Genomic DNA, 23,546 nt, shown 5'->3' with positions numbered 1-23,546 from the left:
GCCAGGTCACTCAACGCTCCTAATCTGATTGCTTTAATCTCTCAGCTCAACATGGACAAGCAGCCAGGCACTAAAAAGACAACAGTCATCCATTTTGTACCATACCTTGTAACATTCTTCAGGGAACATGGGTTTTGGTGTCTGGGTGTGTGTATTTGTAGTCATTCCAGGGAGGTGGAAGTTGGTTTTGTTGTGAACATGGGTGTTTTAGAGAGTGTTTTTCTGGTTCTGTCTGCCTGAGGTGAGTCACTGTGTGAGCAGCTCTGATGAGCTGGACAGCTGACATATCTCATTAGGCTGGGAGACTGAGAAGAGGCTGGTCAGGGGAATATAATCACTTCAACCTGCTGGGACCCAGGTGCATCATGGGAGCAGGGACAGTCCCACTCAACAATTGTTTCTGTCTGACACATTTGTATTATTAAGTGTGGGCTACTTTTCTAGTAAATGCTACAACTGCAGACATCCAGACAGTTTAATCTTGATGGATCATTTACTCATGACATTACCATTCCAATAAAAATCTACATGTTTGAAAGTAAATGTATCAGTGTTAAAAACATGTATTTAAGCTAAACAGAAAAATAAATTCACAATGAACGTAAGTTGAGTTTCAACTATACTTTTAATATGCAGCAAGATGTTTTGCATATTGTTTCTTTTTAGTCACAATAACTTCATTAACAAATCAATGTCATAATGTGCAGTTTGGAACTAAAGTATATAAAACGTAAACAGATACATGAGTTTACATACAGAACCTAAAGTACCAATCCCCCTTTATTCTGGAAAGACTGGTACAAAAAAGCATGAATGATAGATTTTTGATCATGTTTATAAAACTGTAAAAAATACTTTTAAAAATTCTGTTATGCCATTTAAACCATTTCAAACATTGAAGCCAATGTTAGTCGTTTTGAACCTGCATTGAATAAGTGCATTGTGTGGTAACAGTAAAATATTTAATATGGAACAAGAAATTACACAGTTACATGCACTGTATAAATGTACAAATAAAACTTTAAAACATCTATATTTGACAGTGTTATCATCTGAAATCCAGGGTGGTAAGGGATGACTGGCAGAAAGAATTGGGATAATAGGTCTGTTGAACGCATGTGTAAAATAATTATGAGACTTTAACATGCAGCACATAGTAAGTTAATGTATATATATAGATATATATATATATATATATATATAGATATATATATATATACACACACACGTATATTTACAGATGTAACACTTTCACGGTTCATATACACATGCCTGCTCTCAATTTTACCCACCATCTCTGATGATAAAACGGTTCAGGAAAAATAATATTTTTCAGACATTTACAACATGGCACAGAAACACAGTTCATATACAAATAGTCCCAATGATTGGAAGCTTCAGACAAAGTGGGCCTCCCTGTGTTCCAGTTCCTGCAGACGGCGTGTTCGCAGTCTCTGGAACAGGGGCTTGGCTTCGCTCGAGCCCAGCAGCTCCTCAGGGCTGCCGGGGGGCGGAGACTGGGGGGGCGGAGACTGGGGGGGCGGAGACTCGGGAGACGACAAGCTAGCGGAGGTCGTGACCTCAGGGCCAGCGGAGCTGTCCGGGGAGTTGTGTGTCTGAAGACGGGTCTGAGGGGGAGTGGGAGTGGGGGTGTTTGGAGTGGGGTTAGAGGAGGAGGAGGTGACGGTGGGGGCCCCGGAGCCCCCCTGCTGCCTCGCCCAGCTGCTTGAGGAGGCAGGGGGCTGGTAGAAGGTGCCTGGAGGCGGCTGCAGAGTCCGGGGAGCCCGGAACGAGATGGGGGCTTTCACCAAGGGGCTCGCCTCACTGGCAGAGTTCTCAGTGTCGTACTTATCTGTTCTGGCCATCCTTGCGGGCTTGACCGACGCTGCGTAGGGGCCTTGGGGGTTGGGGTAGGGGGTGAGGCCTGCAGAGGAAGAGGAAGCACCAGGTCCAGAGAATGAGGATGACGTTGGCAAAGTCTTCCCAGATAGGGCCCCGGGCTTCGCTGATGGCAAGTTGTTTACAATCATGGCGGTCCTGGGAGTGACGTCGTAGTGTTTGTACTTCCTCTCCCAGGTCCTCCTCTGTATGGCCTGTGTGTCGATGAAGGGGGTGATGTAGTAGGTGCTGACCCTGGAGGAGCCACTGGGGCGAGGCTTCTCCAGCTCCGGACACTCCTGGATGGTGGAGGTGGAGAAGGAGGAAGAGTCACACTCCGACACGTTGCGGCTGTTCCTCTCGCTGACCTGGGCCGGGGCGGGAAGGCGCTCCAGGGGCATGCTGATTGGCCGAGAGACGAGCCGTGAACGCTGGGCACGGAGTTGGACGCGGGGGGCGGTGGAGGAGGAGGAGGGGAGGGGGTTGAGGCTGGGTCGCCCAAACACCAGAGTGGACCTCTGGACATCGGGGGCCGCGGAGGACTGGACGCCGTTGAGCCTGTCCAGGGTGGCGGCCTCTCTCCTCCCCGGGCCAGGCAGGGGCCCCCTCACCTCGTCCTGGATGTGCGACGAGGGGATCACGGACGAGTGCCGCTTGTAGACCTTGGCGCTCTGCGGAGAAACACAAGCATTCCAAATCAACGCGACGACGATCATGGCGATCGCGTTACACTTTTCAGGCCGCTCGGAAAATATTGAAATGGATTCAAAACACCCCCCTCGCCCCCTCACTTCTTTGATGTCGAGCAGGGAGGTGGAATGTCTGCTGAGCCTCTGCTCCTTCTCCTGGGGGGTGAGTCTGGGGGAGGCATGCTCCGCCCCGGGCGGGTGCGAGGTGGCGCCGGGGGACACGTCGAAGATGGTCTGGAAGTATCGTATGAGCAGCTCCACCATCAGGGCCTGGTAGGGGTAGTCCACCAGGGAGGACAGGGACACCTCGGCGTCTGCCTGCCGGGGCTTCACCAGCGTGGGCCCGAAGATGATGCCCAGGTTACTGGCTGTCATCTTGTTCTCCTCCGCCTGCTCCGTCACCCTGTGGGAGAGACAGTTGTTGCTTCAAGTACCCAAATGGTTTATAGAGTTCGGCTTTGTGTCAGGGTCTATGTGTGTGTGTGTGTGTGTGTGTGAGAGTCTCACCTGTGCAGGTGTGCCACCATGAAGCGCAGGGTCTTGTAGTGTCCTTGGGGCAGCTGACGCAGCAGGTCTCGGATCTTGAAGATGACCCTGTTGAGCTGGATGCTGATGCTGGGCTTGTCCCCCGGCTCTGCTCGCCTGGCTGCCTCCGCATCCTCCACCATCACCCTCTGGGTCTCCTTGGCCAGCCCAATGAAGTCGTTGTAGTAGCGGTACAGGATCAGGGGCTCTGGTAGCTGGTAACACAGGGGAGGAAGCCAATCGGGTTTCAGGTTGTAAAAACATATTCTTCATTACTACTGCATCGCAATGACTTTGTGTGTGTGTGTGTGTGTGTGAAATCTGCTTTAAGCCCACCTGTCTCAGGTAGAGCTTGAGCACGTTGCTGATGTCGTGGGGTGAGAGGTCAGACAGCTCCACCAGCTCCTTGCCGTTCTCAAACGCCTGACAGAGCTTCTCCACGCGGGACTTGGCCCCGTTAACGCGGTAGATCCCCTTTAGTACAGAGAAACACCATCCACCATGTCCTGTGAGTCCTGTACCGTTCATATTCTCTGACGCACTTGAACACGGAAACTTGGTTCTCTAGGGGCGGCTTTACCTTGATGTTCAGGGCCCTGCTCTCGATTTCGGAGGTGCACTTCTTGATGATGAAGGGGATTCCATCAGGGCTGTTCTTGGCTGCCTGGTCAAAGTCAATACCAAACAGATGTAGTCTGCCCTGCAGCTTCTTATGGCCACACTGGATGGCCAGGGTCTCCAGACACTTCTTATGAACAGCCAAGGAACACTGGACAGAGAGAGACACAGAGAGAGAGAGAGAGACAGAGAGAGAGAGAGAGAGACACAGAGAGAGAGAGAGAGAGAGAGAGAGAGAGAGAGAGAGAGAGAGAGAGAGAGAGACAGAGACAGAGACTGAACAGTCATTTCAAAGCAACGCTGCATCATGTCACCCTAAGACACCCTGGTGTGGCTGATGTGTTCCTCATGTCCCACAGGGCATGTATACCTCTTCACACTCTGCTCCGTGGAACACCACCAGGCTGTCACACTCCCTGCACTTGGACGGAGCTCTCAGCTTCCTCAGCTTGTGCGTGTGGGCTGCCTTGGACATCTGGGCATTCCTGAAGGGTCCTGGGGAGCTGGCCGTCTCAGTCACCATCTCACCTAGACCTGGGAGGCAGGGAGAGAGAGACACACGACACTCGAGAATCTGCTGTGGATCGCTGCGTTTTGGTTGACTTTACTGGGTATTTTCTGTCGAAGAGTATCAGGTTACATCTCAGTGAATCAAACCTCGATGAACATACTAACGTAAGAGAGAAAAGAAAACTATATATGTGTGTTTTGTTCTTTGTTTGTCACAAAGATTGATGATGGGCTTAGGTGGGAAGTGAGGGCCTTTCCAGATCATGTTGTTTCACACGCATCTATATATTAATGTGCCTTGGAATTAGTGCAAATTGGATTGGTTTTAACACCACAAGCTCCTGATGCCTTGAATAACAAGGAGAAAATAAAAATAACACATTCTCAAACTGGGAGAGGTCAGCTTAGAGACAGGAACTACAGGCTGAGGCCCCGAGCCAAAACCAACATGAACCCCATTTGTGCAGCTGTGCAGGGAGTAAAAACATTCAGTCACGGTGAAAGTCCCCCACCCCCCCGCCCCCCCCCTCACCCACACACGAGCTTCCCAGCCCGCTCTCACACATCCAGACAGCGGTCCGCTCACCATTGTCAGAGGGCGACGGGGGCTCCCTCTCGTCCAGGTCGTCAGCGGAGGACATGGTCCCGGTGGAGGGCGTCCGAGGGAGCCTCCTCTTGAAATCTCCTGTGGAGAGAGAGAGCACACCCACGGCCCCCTCATCAGGCTGGCGTCTGTGAGTGCGCGGCCCACGCAGCGCAGCCGGTGCTGCCGGAGCGTCCTGCCTACCTGGGCTGGCGGTGGGGGAGTCTATGGAGCGAGACTCACTGCTGCCTCCGGCGCTCTCAGAGTCACTGCACATCCCCCCAGCCTGACTACCTGAGGCCCAGGCTCGTAAAGGGGCCTGCCCTCTCAGAGCTGCAGCACAGGAAACACATAACACATACTCATTATTGTATATCTAGTACTCACTAGGACTAGTATTGATGTGTAAAATTAAACAGTATTTTACAATTAAATACAATAAGATCAAAGACAACTACAGAAGACCAAACCCTTAATTTTGTTGGAAAAACAAGTAACTAAGCTACAATTATTTAAGCCACTGCAAAGTGCAGGGCAGAATATCATTGGATGAGTCTGGAGCTGTGTTGAGTCATCAACCTGTGAACCTGTCTGTTGACCCGAGAGTACATGTGTCACAACCAGGTTACGCTGTAATCATGCCACCACATGTCTTGGCAGACGTGTTTAGAGTTCACTTAGCTTGGCCTCCGCCAGCGCTGACAATTATAGAATTTTAATTCGAGTCATTATCAAAGCCTCGAGTATTTGTGGTGTTGCTGAGCGGAACGTTAATACTTCACAGGGGAAGTGGGCTGAAAGGCCCTGAATGACGGGAGAAGAAGTTGCAGTTAGACAGTGGAGCTTCATGGAACGTCTCTGTGTAACCTTGGATGTCCGTGCTGCTGTTGGACCTCCTCTCTCGGATCCTCCCTGGCGGGGCGTGGGGGGGGCTGTCCACCTCGTCTCCGCTCAGGACGTCGCAGGAGGTGACCGACACCTGCGACAGGTTCCCATGAGAGGAGTGGCTGCTGCCCACTGAGCGCTTGTTGAATGGGAACCTGAGGGAGGCCGGGAAACATGGTGTGAATACACAAAAAGCTAAGCAACTATTTGGGATGATCGAAAATACTTGACGTGTACGAAGACCACAAATTGGGAAAAATATGATATGAAGTAATGGTTCAGGCTGTCTGTCGTGACCACAGGCTAGAGGCCAACATATTATCACAGAAAGATATGTGGTTCAATGTGAGGCCCATCGTGTTGGCTAACACCATTGTGCTGTGTTGAGGAGTGTGTGTGGTCAACTGATAGTTGGCTTGGTTTGATAGGGAGAGCACCAGTCATATGGGACAGTTATAACCCAAGCCAGAATCTCACGCTCACAATCTCCTCAACTGCATTCAGCTTGCACCACAGATATTTCCTGAGGAAGGGCTCAAATTCAACACGCATTCTCTTTCGCTCCCCTACTCATTCCCTCGCTCGCTCTCTCCAACTGTCTCTCTGTTTCTCTCACACTCGACCTCTCTCTCTCTCTTCCTCCCACACTCTGACTCATTGTTGCCCTCTTGGAGAAGTCAGCAGGTCTAGTGTAGTGAAGACAGGGAATTCACTGGGAATTTCTAAACCTGCTGAGATAGTGTCACTATAAAAACAAATAAACAACCAATCAAAGTATAATTGAAACCTTTCAGATAGCATCAAAATGTCTCGTGAAAACGCAACCGGACCTTCGTTTATGAAAAACAGCGGGTCATTGTTAAAGCTTGCCTTCAACAACTTGGCCTCTGGGTTCTATATATCGTTCACAAATCTGAAATGTCTATGTTTACGAAAACATACACATTCATTGTCAGTCCTTCTGAAGTGGTAGTCAGGTGAGGGGGACAGAGGCAGGCTGTGGCAGGAAGCTGACCTGAGGCTTTCTGAGGAGAGAGCCTCCAGGTGCAGGGGCTCTCTGGGCAGGTTGCGGACGAACTGAGCGTATCGCTGTCCGGGCTCGTACAACTTGGCGCTCTCGCTCAGGGCCTGGTAGTGGGCAGGGAGGACCGCAGCCTGGGCCTGCTGCATCTGGAACCAGTTCACAGTCACCTGGACACCGAGACACAGGAAGGGGGGGGCGATGATTCACCAATGGGCTGACAGGGCTTTCCTGTGATGGCACAGACTAACATTCTGTTACCCCACGCGTCACATGACGGGGTTTCTTAGCCTTGGCCCATGACTCATGTCAGGAGAGACCAGTATCAGGTGCAGGAACAATGGCCAGAGTCTCCTATTTTGGACACTCACAGCTTTGAGAGTGAGATCACACTGAAAGATGAGCTCCCTGATCTGGGTGAGGATGTCCGTCTTGGCGTTGGCCAGCTCCCTCCTCCTGGCGCTTGCCTCCGCCACACAGGCCCTGTACTGCTCCCGGGCCTCCTCAGACTGGACGCAGGAGAGAGGCCATGGAAAAAAGAACACACACACACACATCTAGCGGGGCTGTGTTTGCTGTTATGCTCAGCACACAAACACACCAACAGACATACACATCCCCTTTCCATTTTCCTTGTCTATTTATATAGACATGGGTGCTGCCTCACTCATGCTTTTATCAGACTCCCCCCCCCCCCTCCTCCCCCCCCCAGGCCCTCTGTGTCGTTCCCAGACGCCCACCTTCTCCTCCAGCCTCCTCCTCTTCTCCTGCTGCTTGTTCCCAGCGCTGGGCTGCTCCTCCTGGGCCTGGCTGCTGCTGCTGGAGGGCTGAGCCTTCTGGAGCTCCTCTGTCCGCTGGGCCTGCAGCACGCGGGCTTTCCGCACGCACACGTCCGCCTCCTGCTGCTCCGCACAGAGAACACACAGACACACACATGCCCAGGGGTTAGACTGTTGCAGAGTGAGACGGCTGTCTCACACTGCCGGAGCTGAGGGGAAACGACCATGACCTCGTTTCTACACAAGCAGTCCAAAGAGAACACATCGGAAATCTGAAATAGGTTCAGATACGCACTCAGTCCCAGCATGTAGTGCTGTAGTACCGTACTGGATTTTCTCACCATTTTCTTCTGCTCTCGCTGCCATTGTTCCTTAATGTCCTTCCTCAGTTTGTCCAGTTCATTCTTGCGGGCCAGTAGAGGCTGAAGACCAGAGCAAGGAGCAGTGCTTTAATAGAACATTCGAAACGAAGAATCATTCCAAATATAAAGCCTTTTCTCTGGTTGTTTCAGTCATACCTGTATAAACTTATTGGTCTGCAGAGCTGTAGCGGTTTGTAGGAGCAGCTGGCTGTACTCAATGTCGTTTTTGAAGGTAGATATATATATGTCTGTGAATGGCATGAACACCTTTGCGCCACAAGAGAGGAAAGAGATGAGTGACACCTTCTTTTCATTTCAGATGAAGCAGTGTGTACCAATATATTACGAAACCCCTACCTGTTGACTTGCAAGTGACTTCACAGATTCTGCCATTTTTGCATAACTTTTTGCACATTCAGTGTCTGTAAAAATAAGTATAGGTATCAATGTATTTTAGGTAGCTTTTAAAGTAGTTCATATAACATATATACAACGTCCATGACAAAGATAGCTGAATAACTGTACTCTATATGAATGAATAAATGATGTATAAGACAAATATACAATAAGTCTGTATACCATGTCTAGTGTTGTTCTACAATCACTTTTATGCATAAGGGTTTAGTGGCACAGTATCTCTGTTTGCTGGGGTTAATCATGTGTGAGCTTGTAGCTCACCCAGAGCCAGCCGTTTCTCCACCCAGGCTAGCAGGTCTTTGGTGTACTTGGACCAGGCCTTGGCATAGAGCAGCGCTGACTCCACCCCACTGTCGTTCTTCAGCAGGGTCAGGTCCACCTCCTCCTCCAGAGACAGCACCCCTTCTGGACCTGGCCGTGGGAGAACAGGGGAGCACATGGACGGCAGTTAGCCAAACACCAGGTCAGCCGGTTACCGTGTAGAAAACAGGCCGAATCGTCCACATGTTTGAGTGCTCTCTGATACGGAGCAGTCGTTTCAAATGAGGAACAGAGAGAAGGAGTGTGCCTAAGAGGATATGAAAGTGCCATGCAGTCAGCTAGCTAGGCTCCCAGGAAACCAGTCAACAGTGTCGGTTTGCCAGTCCTGGCTATAGGAGTGAGAATCTCATCAGATTGTGGCTGTCAGGAAGGGGTGCCTCTCAGGAGGTATGCCTGAGGAGGTAAACATCTCATGGTTTGGAGCCTTTGCGTGCACGGCCCTGTCCTAAACCCATCCAGCAGCCTGCCACGCACCTCTCCCAGCTGCCTGCCATCTGATTCAACATACACGCACATGTTTCCCATCTCCCACGGAACGACTTCTAAACAGGCAAAGAATGTCAGCCATTCGGAGGCAGAGGAGAAAAAAAAGACCACATAGTATGAAAACTGCAGCAGAAATAACAGGGGTCTGAAGGCGGTTAAGGGAGGGACCACTTGAGGCATGTGAGGGGCCACAGAGATAAATGATTTGTGAGCTGGTTAGCTGACACTAAAGCCCTGGGCTACTAGCTGTTGAACTATTTGAATAACTGCCATTTGTAATCATTACATTCATTCCATTCCAATGTTTTGTGTTCCTAGTGGCTTGCGGTGCTGTCACTCACCTGCAAGGTCATGTTTGTCTGGCGCGTACCCTCCAGAACTAGCAGAGAGATTCTCAAAAGACTGGGAAAAAGATGAGAAGCACATTACAACAGACAGCACGGAACCCCCCAAACGAATAATTACAGAGTGGATTCTGAACATGTGCTTAATGTTACAAGGAGAGAAGATTAAAAAGCTCTCACAGCATCGAGTCTGAACACCACCCACCCACAAGGGGAAAGGAGGACTTTGAGGGTTTTCCTTGAAAGTAGAGGCTTTGTCTAATATGATCAGAGAGCCCCCCCCCCCCCCGCCCGGCCCCTCCCCCCACACTGGCCAATTAAAGAACTAAAGAGGTGTGTGTGTGTTTGTGCAGTCTCACCCTGGTCCTCCTGGTGTGGGGGAGCCCCAAACCTGGGCCACTGTCCACATCTCCCATAAGGAAGTCAGACACTCTGAAGGGATCAAACACATACACGCTAGCCTCAACATCTGATGAATAGCTGTCAGCATCTGAACAGTACCAACACTGCTCTTACAGATACAGACATTGACATATCGTGTTATTCCAAAAATAGGCTGGCATTGTTGGTCTGGTCAACTACACTAATTGTTTCACCAGAGAGCTAAAAGTCAACAGTGTTGAAAGGTACAGTAGGATTATACTCACACATTGCCAAACGTGAATGCTAAAGTGTCAATGGATGTGTATATCTCGCCGAATATAGCGTTCTTGCTTTCTTGGTTTACTTCCTTGAAGTTAACGCCTGTTCAGAGTGATAAAACCACAAACCCCATTCAGAAAGAGCAAGCACTCAACAACAACAGTTCTAGAACAATTCTCTGTGTGTCTCTAAAGAACTCAAAATAATATCAGGGAATGTCATTTTCAATAAAACACACATTAGTGTAATTTATTTACCACTCTCCATTGATTTTAAATACTGCACGTTTTTTTTTTACATAACTTCACAACTTCCTTGTTTGTCCTCGAGAATATGTAAGTATATTGAGGAAACACTTCTTGCAGTTCAACAGTGAAAACAAGGTTTCGATAAAGTAAAGTTAGACGAAATGTAAAAAGTGCTGACACTAAATAGCCAATACAAACGGAAAGCTGATGGTCAAAGTGGTATCGATAGGCATGTTCCTCATGAAGGGACCTTATACCATTGCCAAATGCCACAAAAAACTGGCTCACCGAGTATTACTGGCATTGATATTACACCTTTCTCTTCTGCCTCATTTTAATCCAGAAAAGGACTTGGAGAGAATGACGTTAAACACATTCTTCTTTAATCCAGTGGCAATTCAATTCTCTAGATCATCCGTTTGGTTCCACTCAGGTCACAAGCTCAGTGGGCTAAGACGAAAGGTTATCTTTCACAAAGAATTTCAAGTCAAGTCCAAATGCTTTGACGATTCTTCGAAATGACAGGCCCAATTTCTGTACAGGAGCTTTCTTTCACAGGAAATGGTTTAGTCGGCTAGAGGACATTTGCGAAAGGCAATCAGAGGAACTCTAGACAGGCAAAGAAATCCGACTTTGCAGAGGGCTTCCTGTCTCCTTGCCACAGGAAACACTCACACAGCTTGAGCTCCTCGACAACCAAGTCAACAGAGTCAACGTTCAGACAGACACTTCAAGATTCACCCTCCATCGACTCCACCTATCCCCCCAACTGTCTGCGGCATTGCCTCTTGACACCAACCTGCATATGTGGAAACTGCAGCTAGGCTGCCCCCAACTCCAAATCACTCCCACTGAACATCTTTTTAAACTTCCAATTTGTCTTCTTGACACGAGATGACACCCAACGCAATCTTCAACTTCAATGGACTCGTGAATGTCCAGTCACCTGAGCGTAGACGGAGGAGACGGGGGAGGACACGCCCTGCCTGTCGGGACCCCCAGCTGGACCCCAGGAGTGAGAGTGAGGAGAGATAGAGACGAGGCTCCCACCGCACGCCTCCCTATTCCTGAATGCTAGAGAGCCACTCTAAGGCCTGGCTGCAGGAGAGCTGGCTTCTTCCTCAGGACATCCTGTGCTTCCACAACAATGATCCCAGCTCTGCCCCCCCACCCCCCCAACTCCCCCCACCCCCCTTGTCACAACCCAAATATGGGAACTGCATCATTCAAGCACCATTCAAGCACAGAAGCCATTGTTTACTCACACCGAGTCCTCTGTGGGACAATAAATGTTCTGAGTGAGTCCCCAACATGTGTGGCAGTTGTGCAGTCTGTCACTCTGTCTTGATCTACTTCAGTGACAGGTGTGTGTGGTTTGATATTGTGAAGCCTGATCATACGTGACAGGTATCCGGTAACTTTAAACTAGTGTTTTTCTTTGAACGAACAAAAAGCTAGCAGAGTAGGCAAAGAAAGGGGTTCTTGAAAGGGAGAGCCAGGAGCAGATTGATTGCAGTAAATAAATACACACTGACAGATGCCAGCATCTCCCCCCGATGAAGGGGGCGTGAGAGGAAAGAATTTCAATAACTTGAGAAAGTTGACACTTTTATTGCACTACCCTGGAGATTTTAAGACAAGGGGGTGGGGTGCGGGGTGGGATCGGGGGTGGGGACGTTCATGGAACGTGACCAGGAAAGAAACCTGTGTCTGATTTGGGCCTGCCAGAGTCTGTGGGGATCAGATGTGGAGGGATAGAAAGAGACAGAGAAGACTATTTACAGAAAACAATAGCCTTTAGCTTCACGTCTTGCAGCACTCTGAGGTAAACATCTCTGAATATTCAGCACACATGGTTGTCTAAAGCTGTGGGCTAAACATGGTAAAGCTTGTAGGTACACCCTTTGGAATGGAGTTTCAGTAGATAACATCTACATATAAAGAATGGCTGCTTACATGTTCTAAAAATATTTACATTTAGTCATTTAGCAGACGCTCTTATCCAGGGTTAGGGTTACAGTAAGTACAGGGACATTCTCCCTGAGGCAAGTAGGGTAAAGTACCTTGCCCAAGGACACAACATCATTTGTCACAACAGGGAATCAAACCGGCAACCTTATGATTAATAGCCTGACTCCCTAACCGCTCAGCCATCTGACCCCCAACAGCTTGGTTTTCATTGTGTAATGCCTGGCACCTTGCCAAGTCTCCAGGTGTCATACTGAAATACTGGTTTTCTGTCATTCTGGGGACAGGCGCAGGATGGAAGTGTGGGGTGATAACCCACCCCCTAGTGGCCAAGAATGCCATTGTATTGATGTAGGTTGGAATGACAAGATATGGACAGAGAAAAAATCTTGTCTTGCCAGTTGCATCACTGGCTGGATCTGTGTCCATTCAACAGAGGAGCCTCGTCACTCACAATAGAGTTTTGGTCTCTTCTTTGCATTCTCAGAATTGTTTTAACACCTCTCACATGGTAAACTTCATACTGACTCCTAAACGGCTTGACAAGATACAGAGGTGAAGAACCAGGCGGTCCACACTTCTGACTGATTGTTGAACGTGAATCAAGCTGGGGAAACGTGAAGCCATAAGGCCCCATAGCGGACATATGGAATGCAAATTATACAGCAATGTTAGGCCCACACTCTGGAGATTCTTGTTCCCAGGCCAAGTGAGGAATAACCCCCACAGCGGATCACATTTCTGGCAGATGAGCTTGCGAGTTGGGATTCTTCTAGTTTATATTCATTCAGGAGACTGGAATGGATTCCTTTGTTGAACCAGATAATAATCACATCTCACACTGAGCCCTTGGAGCAACAAGATGAGGTGCCAACTCTAGTAGAAGGACCATCCGTTTCACTCGCCGAACAGTCTCCGAAACATCGACCAACTGCAGGAGCAAAACAAAGTTGAACAACAACCAATAGAAAGTAATCCTCTGACTGACCTTTGACCTTAGCTATGACAGTGCCAGCCGCCCCGAGGATGTCCACAGAGTTCAGGGTCTGGTGTTTGCTGATGACAACCTTGAGGACTCGGAGCAGCTCACCTAGGCGCTCTTTGACCAGCTGGTGTAGACCTTCCTGGGTTTCTGAAAGCAGATGAAGAGGTCAAAGTGTCAAGTCATATCAATCTCATGGCCACGCTAAAAAATAAACCAAGAGAAGAAACTGGCAAAAAGATGCTACAGCTCAAAAGGTTAGGAATTCGGCCACCAGTCCACATTTTTACTAATCTGGAAGTTGAATCCGAGCTATGACGTGACCCACGTAGACACTTATTAGTGTCCCCTGGCTTCAAGAATACTTCACATTCCTTTACTTAACCCAGACAGACAGATCACAGATTGAAGTAGTTGTCAGATGCAGGTATCTTGCATCTCTGAGAAGAGGTTATGCAAGCAGCACTGGAGGAAATAAAAGCAGTTGTGGTTGACCTAAACATCAAGGCCCAGCATCTGATGCAACTGCCGTGTTCCCATTTAGTCACCACTGAATATGTCAACAACAAAAAGGATATGCCTACAACAACAGACAACTACTGAGCGAGAGACTATACTTAGACTGTAATGCCCACCATCGGCATGCTACATTGGCATGGGTTCAATTGCAGAATAAAGATACACTTTGGTATGGTCAGAAGTTTCTAGTAAAGTTGAAATAGCGAACATACAAATACAAATTCAGGAAGGGACCAAGTCTTTCATCAAATAAACTAGGAAGCACAGTTATTTAACCATGCAACTAAGGAACACGGGGAACCTGTTCCAGTTCTTCTTTTGACCGGTGACAAAAAAAAGAAGCTAACTGCAAAAAGAGAAGCACACCAATGTGTTCATAAAATCCTTGCGGTTAACTTGCCTGGGTCACGTGACAGAGCATGCTCTGTCTCTCTCAGTTTGCTATGAGAGGTATGCCTCCCCTGCAGTCTCGCCAGCTAGCTGATACAGAGTGAGGAGAAACAGGTCTAAAAGAGGAAGGAGGCTGGCTTTTCTCTTGGCGGGGAGTAATCAGTAGTAGGGCTACGGCTTGGCGCTAGACAATAGGTGAGTTCATGTCTCACCCACTGTTTTGGAAGCACGATAAAACAACGGTCATCTATTTTTTAAGACTGTAAAGCTGTGCCAAGAGGATGAGATGAGAGGCTGGATTTATTGGAAAGTTAAGGGAATTGCAGGGGGAGTGAAAATAAAAGCCAGCCTGTGTGTATGTGTGTGTGTGTGTGTGTGTGTGTGTTTGTGTGTATGTATTCCAAAACCATCCACCCAAACATCACCACACCCCTTCTCCCCATGTCATTTTTAAGAGCAGAAACACTACCTCCTCAAAGTTCACCCACCAACAGAGGAACCTATTGTATATCATTTTAATTCAATATCAAACTCGACCAGTTTGTAGTGCTCACCGTTCTGATATCATGTCTGCAACTCAACCTTCTCGTATTGTGGACACGTTCCTGGGAGACCTCCATTTCCCCTTTAATTGTCTATTCTATATCCTTTCATTGTAAAAACACGTCGTTGGATGATCTCCCATTAAGATCTGAGGCCTGCCTGAGGTAGGTGCACATGTGACCCAGGGCCGCTCCAGGATTAGAGGCTTCCACAGGCAGGGCCCATGGAGCAGGGGTCTAGCCTGGAGGGCTGCCCCTGGGGGCAAGGTCCATGACCCTGCCACTCACACTTTGATGTCTGCCTCCTTATGAACACCCAACAATAGGCCCTCATTAAGCACAAACCCCTGTTTTACCCTGCCTTTTAATGTATGTCCAGCTGGATACTTAGGGCTTGCCCACAAGTGTTTGAAGCCTTTCACATCAACGAGCTGTGTAGGTTCACATTAGCATATAGGACTTAATGATGGACCCACATCCGAATGGCATTTTGAATGACAACAGTGGGTCATGACTAGTGACGGTCACATAAAGAATTCCTATCACAGCTGCAGTGTGGAATCACCCATTTCCCCTTTCGAAATGAAGACACGTTTTATTCAAGCTATTGTTTCGGTAAGACTGAAGAGGATTCAGAGGGTGTTGGAAAACAACTAGTTCTGAGAGAAGAACAGACAGGTCTTACGACTTGTAAGGTGTGATTCCTTACTGTATGCCGTATCCCTACCCCTTTCACCTAGACAGAGTATTGTATGCGGAGAAAGAAAATAAATACTGAGACAATTAGGTAAGATAAGTTAGAGATTCAAATACTGGGTGGGAATTTGAACAGCACAAGAGAGAGGGAATATGGTCCAGAAGAAAACAGAGGCACAATGTTTCATATGATTATAATCACCAATCCGCACAAGACAGCAGGGGGAACAGTCATATCAGTAGTGACTAGACTCATTGTCACCCCGCCCTTAATAACATGCTATCCAAGGCCCTACTGTAAATTGGTACTGTCACAACAATGGCATCAAAAGATCACTGGAAATGTGTCCACGACGATGGGGGCCTAGCCGTTGTGGGGTCACCTCAGATGAGGGTTAGGCTACAACATATTGTTTAAAGGAAGACCCCCTGCCAACTCCACCACAGCTAAAGGCCCCCTTGTCTCTCTCTGCGGGGAGGGACGGTCGGGCCTCCTAGCCACGCTTCACGCTCAGTCTGCTCCGTGTTTGTTTCCCCCCCAAGATCACACCATGGCCCCTGGCCCCGCCCCTTCCCTCAGCGCCTTGAACCACTGGACTCTCTCAACGAGGGTCCAACAAAGAGCTGAACTGTACTGTACCAGAAAGGGACGAGGCCAATCTTATCTCTACAGGTCCTACACTTGAGGCGAGAGCCTATTGTCCCGTTACGCTCTGCTTAAGGAGAGGCTAAAGTCAACGCTCCCCTCAGATGGGATGCCAGGGGGCTGCAGGCGGTAGAACAACAGGCAATCAACTGGCTTGTCGGAACACGTACCCAGTTGACATGAAACTAGACTTACCAGTAATGCGTGGCGACACACTTCCTGAAAAAGAGCCGCGGGGCTTTGCTGACACCGGATGAGACATCCCTTCTGCATGAAGCAGGCTGCTGCTGCTTCCCTGACTGGATCCCTTTGGGAGGAGAAGCCCCTCACTCCCACGCTCAGCGGCTGAGTTGGGAGGGATCTGATTGCCTCCAGACCTGTATCCATCCACCTCATTTCTGGTCAGTGACACGTAGCAACAGCAACAACAAAAACGGATGACTTGTGAAAGGAATATTCACTATAAGCCATCTCTAGTAGGCATTGACATCTGTCAACCTGATCTATAACAGGTGGAATTGTTTGGTCAGGATCCCATCTCCAAACAGTCATTTCCTCTCCTATCCGAACAAATGCAGCTTAGCAGGGTGGCGCCTTGGTGCGCTCATGTTTGACATGTTGGAAACTGAGACAGAGAGTCCTCCACACATGACAAGGACCGTCAATAAGTACCTGCTCCAAACCAGCTAACTACCAGCTCCCTGTGCTGGACTATTAAACAGTCCAAAGGTTTCCCCCTCCAATACATGAATGTCAGAACACCACCTCCGGCACAAATCAGACCTGAATCTGACAAAAGTACCAACGATTTCATAAACAAAAGAGGGCGATGCTGATAGAGTAGAGGCCTTTAATTGTTACACATTACGTGGTTAAGTCAGAACCAAAGTGTGTAGGCTATAGCCAGTAATAACAAATTGAGGAGAACAGATTGAGAGATCTGGCTCAGACAGTATCTAGACGATTACAATTCCCGAGTCATCATATTGAGGAGATCAGCATCTGTGCACACAGGCTCTCCCTTCTACAGGTTTACAGTCACTTCCAGGGACGGGTCCCGAAGCTTGCTCTCTATAGGCCTATCCGCCCCCTTGCTGTGACCAATCTCCAGAGCCAAGATTCTGGGCCCATAATCGTAAATCCCCACCTCAGGAAACACGCCCGACCACAGGCTGGCTCTGAAACATCCCTCGGCATCACAGGGAAAGTTACTGCCCCACAAATCTTTCCTGTCTTTCTCTTCAGAGAAGCAAGCCATTAAACTATTATACGTGAGGCCTAGGCCTTTTCTTTCAGTTAAAAGCACCACCTGCAGCTATTTGTAGGGTGGTCACTTAAGCGGGCAGTGGGGTTTCTGGAGGGGGGTGAGGAATGGGATGTAGCCCAAAAACATGTCATAACAAACAGTTACGGCAGGGCTTGCCCTTCTAATAAAGGCTGTGAAGAATGAAGTCATCTTCAGACCAAAGTGTGAGAAAGAACAATACAACTGAACTGGAGAAGTGCCAGATCTTATCAGTGTCACGATGACACAGGCTGGGGTAAAGAATTCAAGATATTTCAAATGAACTGAGGACACGAGCGTCTTGAACGTGACATTGCTTTAACGCGGTCGGGCATTTTCAGGTTCTTTTGTCAACATTGTGAAAGATCAAAACTAGGCATAGGCCTAGTAATTTGAGCCAACACTAACTAGACATGTTGTTGTGTCAACTATGCCCTATATATTTTGTGCAAATATGTACAAACCACTGAGTGAGATATTTGCCTAGCCCCGCAATGTAAATGATAGTGTTGGTGCGAAGCCCTGTTGGTTCTACCTGATATGAGCTAGCTACGCTTTGTGTCCCTGAGTGTAGGAGCAGACAGATCACTGACCTACTGTTGGAATGTGGATATAAATCAATGCATTTCTCAATCACACTGACATAGGCAAGGAATTCACTTGGCTTAATCACATCATATTTTACTATATTGTTTAAACAGTACGTAAGCAGTTCTCTAAACGTGATGAATAATGGATGGGGAGGATATTCAATTCTGTTAAGAATAAAGTCAAATCACAGAAAACATATTGAAACAGGAATAGGGCTAGAAAAACCTAAAATATTGTCCATTGGAATTAACTCAAACACACAACTACAGTATGACAGTGGCTTAGCTTATATTGTCCCAGTATGACAGAGTTAGTATTCTAATACAAGTCAGTTAGAGTCCACTCTGTTCTAAAACCCTTCACCCTAGAGGGGTTCGGGTAACCATTCTCTGAAACGCAGTACGTTAGAAAGGTTATGACAAAATGTTACTGAGACCAAATAAACCAAAACAAAGCATATTGAATGATGAACATACGACAAAAATGAAAATGCCAGGAGTGGTAGGCGTCTCACACCTACCATCAGTCATTTGAAGGTGCTACAACTACAAGTGAACATTTGTTCGAAAGGAATGTAGAGCATGCAGGAGAGAGGGGGGATGGGAGGGGGAGGGCAGCCTGTCTGTGTGGAAGACTCTTTTCATCCCCATCAAAACCATTCGATGTCTTTTCAAAGCCACAGAGCTCCACGTTGCTACAGTGGATAAAATACCCCTTCTGAACACTCTATGACTCCATTACGCCACACCGGGGATGCCGGAAGAAAATGGTTCCCAACTACGAGTAAGGCTGTTTGTATTGGGTAGACGAGTCCTGAAAGAAAAAGGTCAAATCACTAAAGGTATTTGCGTTGATGGAGTTCTAGGGAATGGAAGTATCAATTGTGTGATCTTCAACTGTGAGAGAGATGTGGTCGAGAAAGGCCAGGGGGTCAACAATGCCGCGTGCTTGTGGGACAAGAAGGAGACTAGCTTGGAACTAAGTGTGACTGGGGACAAAAGGTCATCTGATCGGTCACTAGACCCACATTCCTCTTCTGGAGTTGCATTAATGAATAGACCAGCGCCAAATGGTCAGGATGGTGTACCATCCCTACAGTGTGGCTGAGAAGGCCGATAACTGAGACAATCTACCCACTGATCTGACCTGTGGAACTCGTAGGTGAAGCCCTGTGGGAAGAATGGATGTGGTGAGTCAGACTCAAGCGTATTTTGCAGTCACTGATACGATCCCCCAGTGAGCCTACGCCTGTGTGTGTGTGTGTGTGTAGGCCAGTTACAGGCTGCAGGGAAGGGGGGGGAATAAGCACCACCTCAGCTAATGCACATTCCCCCACAAGAGTTGTGAGGAGAATAGAAAACCCTGCCTTCCGCAAAAAAAAAGAAAAAAAAACATCTTGCTTTTACTGGAATCGAAACTTTGCTATGGATCCTTAGGAAACGCCTGTCTTTTAGTGAACTGCCGAGTGCAACTTTCACACCGTCCTCCAGTGACAAACCTGTTGAAAATATGAAAAGAATAACACAAGAGCTGCCATGTGCCTTCCTCCCCTCATCCTCCCACTGTCCCTGCCCCTCGCATTTCTTCTCCAGCCACATGGAACCATGCTGCTTTCTGCTTGTTTGGCCTCAGGACCGAGAACGCTGACACATGCTGCTCATCACTCATTGGAACAGCAGAGTATGAACAGGCTCCACATGGCTAGAAAGGAATTCCGATTGAAGAGTATGGCTTTTGAACAGTACCTCAGTATGCAAACATGTACAACACAGAATAAAGACACAGTTTGTCATTAGGATTTATGCTATGCTCGTGGGCATCGTCTGTTCCGTGTGTGTTAGCCTTTCACAGAGAGCTACTGTAGGTCAACACAGTTCATTGTTTGCCATGCTTTTTCTGGCCCAACCTAACCTATGTGACCAACACAGACCATAACAAAGAGGCCATTAATCCAATCCAATTACGGTCCCACCCGTTCACACACAAAAAGTGGACAAGGTCGACTCCAATGACACATTAAAAAGGATCTCATTTGTTTGGCTTAACCATCAATCAGGACATAACTATCTAGAACAAAATGTGCTGTCTAGACCTGTAAGTGACAGAAGGGAATGACCACCTCGGTCTGACTCAGGGATGTACAAAAACATCTCAACAAGCTCCGTCATACCTATTTCCATCAGTCCGTTACCTAGAGTGGAGACTCAATGCGCTCTGAGACACCTGGCTTTAGTTTAAACCTACCAATTTGAGAGGTGCGGGAAATATGGAAAAAGTGAAGTACAGAAAACTGAAATGTCTGCTCTAATACCACAAAGATAGATAAGAAATGTATGAAAATGAGGTATAGCCTCGATTTTGACATGCTCTAGCTTGAATAATGATTAGGCCTCGGCCTACAGATAGTAAAACAATAACACCATGTTTTTCAGAAAACAAACAGCCAAAGGGCACCATAGAGGCCACATATGATGATCCCATATGGATTTTGGATGAAGCCATCCTTCTTTGTCAAGGTTTTCTGTGGCAGCTCAGTGTAACACAAAGCACAACACAAGTTGGGGTTCTTCCAAAGCACTCCTACAACGAGGGACATGCACACTCCTCCACTCAGAGCAAGTGGAATAACAACCTTCTCTCATTCACAGTGCTGGGGCAGTGTGTGTGTGTGTGTGTGTGGGGTGGGGGGGGGGGGGGGGGTACATGCCAGTGACCTAGAGGACAGAGTGTGTGTGGAGGTGTCAGCAGAGGCCGTCAACCCTCTCTAAACGGACACTCAACAGGTTGTAGTCTGGCTGGCATGGCATAAACACAGGAACACGGCTTGGGTTCACGCTCAGTCTACGCACTCACACAAGCAGATTTTTGGAGGGCTTGCACGTAGTGGGCACTGTCCATCATCTTGCATTTTCCACATTTACCCACCGATCTTTCAAAAAGATCAACAATCACCATATTTGAAGAGATACCGAACTCACCTTTTGAATGAAATGCTTCTTTGAGGTTGAGCAAGACATCTGCAAACTTGCGCACATCGTTTACCAGCTGCATGACATAGTCCGGGTCCACCCCCGGGGCACCCAAGACATGTTGCTCCAGCCCCATACTAATGAGGGGGTTGGAGTTCCTGGAGCTGCGACCCATGTCCCAGGTCTTAGTGGACCCAGCCGACAGAGACCCAGTGTGGGGGTTAGAGAGGTGTGACGGACCCTGGGGCCGCTTAATCCCTCCACTGCTGCTGCTCTTCCGTAACATACCAACGGCAAAGTGCTGCAGCCAGACCCGGACACACTACCCAGAGTGCACCAGGTCGTGCTAGCCCCTGAGATCACTCTCCTGCAGCTGTCCCAGGATGGCTGGCTCTGTCATTAAAAGTTCAATTAAAAGTTCAAACTATATTGATGGGTTTAGCGTTAAAGTGTAATACAAAAGTTAAACAAAGCTGTTAACAACTTTTCTGACACCACATTTTTTTCTGAATGACATAAAAGATAACATAACGACAGACTGACTTTACTGTGTGCCCCTAAATTGCCGAACGTATGTAATTGTTCAAGTAAAAAAAAAACTAAACTAAACATTTTCGATACAAAATAAAGATTGCCTATGTATTCGAACGGACAAATCCCCAGCGTTGAGACTGCCTAGTTGGCATACCATGTCTCTCGAACAAACATCTATCTCAAAGAGGAAAACAAATAAAAACTCACCTGCTTTGTAGTTTATTGACATTGCAACGACATTATGAGAAAAGCGATCATTATATATCCTGCGTGTTTCAAATATACATAGTATGGCAACAGAATGGGCTTGGTTGTCTAAAATAACATGTCACTTTACTCGCTCGACATAGAGAAGTTCTCTACGATCCTCTCGGCACAATCACCGTTTACTATACCCGACGGTCTTCTGTCACGTGACCATGCCGACAACTTTTGACTGGCTATCTCACTCTACTCACTAGATGGATTCGAATTTAGATGCAAGAATGTGGATGTAACGCAACATTGTCAATCTGTATAAACTCTGTCAGGAACAACTGTTCTGTAAAAGTGCGTTGACTTGATATCTCATTGATTATTGTCAACTACAGTATGCTACTATCTAACATTATACCACATTGTAACCCATACAAACCTTGCTGCGATCACAGATTAGAAGAATCGATACTGCCACCTAGTGCAGACTTGTAGGCCTACATCCAATACAGGGCCAATTTCTCTCCATTAATGTGTGTGTGTGTGTGTGTGTGTGTGTGTGTGTGTGTGTGTGTGTGTGTGTGTGTGTGTGTGTGTGTGTGTGTGTGTGTGTGTGTGTGAGTATGAGAATGGGTTTAGTTTCCCACGATCAGCTGAAGAACCGTGCAGTCTGCAAAGTTCATATTTACATTTACATGTATGCATTTAGCAGACGCTTTTATCCAAAGATTTTTATTTCAAAGATATTCCAAGAGAGAGTTTTACAAAAGTGCATAGGTCATTGATCATAACAACGACATAGCCCCAAACATGTAGCCAACGGGTAGCCAAACATGAAGCATACATTGTGAAACCAATTAAGTCCCAAAGGGTAGAACAATAAGAGCGAAGTTAGACAAGTTACAATTAAACAGCAAGAACCTCAAAAGTGTACCTGTGGAAAAGCAAGCAACAGTAATGTGATCATAACAACGACATAGCCCCAAACATGTAGCCAACGGGTAGCCAAACATGAAGCATACATTGTGAAACCAATTAAGTCCCAAAGGGTAGAACAATAAGAGCGAAGTTAGACAAGTTACAATTAAACAGCAAGAACCTCAAAAGTGTACCTGTGGAAAAGCAAGCAACAGTAATGTACTTCACAGCGAGTACAATCATTTTAAGACAGTTACAACAAACCAATAAGAGCAACAAGTCTCTCAATAAGAGTCATTGTGATCTTGGGGGAAACAAACATCAGGTCCAGCCAATCATTCCTAAGTGCCGTTGTACTCCCGGAACAAGTGCGTCTTGAGCCTTTTCTTGAAGGTGGGGAGACAGTCAGTGTCCCTGGTGGAGGTGGGGAGTTGATTCCACCATTGGGGGGCCAGACAGGAGAAGAGCTTGTGTTGGGACCGGGCGCTCTTTAGCGGTGGGACCACCAGACGGTTGTCGGAAGAAGACCGTAGGTGGCGGGTGGGGGAGAGACTTGATGTCATATTCGGCATGTGTCCTCTTAGTAATTCAACGGAGTATAGTGTCGCGATTGACGTAGTTTGGATAAGCATTTCGACATAAAATAATGAAAAAAATTAAATAATTTGCCTCCAGTTTGGCTTGCTCTCTTAGCGTCCCAGTTCCATCTGATTGGTCCTCAGATCTGCAGCGAGTTTCTTACGAATAATAATAATAATCTTTTACTTGCCATTATTGTGTAGTACAACATGCACATGCATGGTGAATTTTGTTCAATAATAATTTACTGATGTCAAAACTGCCTGCACATTGCAAATGTACAAGTGCTGTGTGGTTAATTAGGCCTACAATTATGACAACTGGCTCAACCATTGTGCACGTATATTGACTTCTGTTATTAACTAAATGTTTAGATGTTTGTGGTGGTGAGACAATTTAAAACGTAACCAATATAGTACATTTT

General features: G+C 47.4%; 1 protein-coding gene across 3 annotated transcripts; it reads right to left on the bottom strand.

Moving 5' to 3' along the window:
* Positions 1-606: 606 nt before the first annotated feature.
* Positions 607-21,830, bottom strand: LOC124472488 (rho GTPase-activating protein 29-like). 3 transcript variants are annotated; one of them, XM_047027359.1, is made up of 22 exons: positions 21,638-21,830; positions 20,906-21,289; positions 13,265-13,408; positions 10,066-10,162; positions 9,778-9,850; positions 9,416-9,476; positions 8,529-8,678; positions 8,208-8,272; positions 8,007-8,117; positions 7,830-7,910; positions 7,450-7,611; positions 7,081-7,218; positions 6,704-6,879; positions 5,671-5,843; positions 5,008-5,136; positions 4,807-4,905; positions 4,081-4,244; positions 3,673-3,861; positions 3,429-3,566; positions 3,075-3,307; positions 2,670-2,970; positions 607-2,549 (listed from the first exon to the last, which is right to left on the bottom strand). In XM_047027359.1, exons 2-22 carry the CDS (start codon positions 21,180-21,182, stop codon positions 1,398-1,400), a joined length of 4,113 nt encoding a protein of 1,370 aa, XP_046883315.1. In that variant the 5' UTR covers positions 21,183-21,289; positions 21,638-21,830; the 3' UTR covers positions 607-1,397. The 3 variants fall into 3 exon arrangements, with proteins under 3 accessions (XP_046883315.1, XP_046883317.1, XP_046883316.1); XM_047027361.1 differs by lacking the exons at positions 13,265-13,408; positions 20,906-21,289; positions 21,638-21,830 and adding an exon at positions 11,108-11,461; XM_047027360.1 differs by lacking the exons at positions 13,265-13,408; positions 20,906-21,289; positions 21,638-21,830 and adding an exon at positions 10,597-11,091.
* Between the last annotated feature and the right edge of the window lie 1,716 nt (positions 21,831-23,546).

Source organism: Hypomesus transpacificus, chromosome 10 (genome assembly GCF_021917145.1).
Source record: "Hypomesus transpacificus isolate Combined female chromosome 10, fHypTra1, whole genome shotgun sequence".
Lineage (NCBI taxonomy): Eukaryota > Metazoa > Chordata > Actinopteri > Osmeriformes > Osmeridae > Hypomesus > Hypomesus transpacificus.
This window is presented reverse-complemented; position numbering and strand designations above follow the sequence as displayed.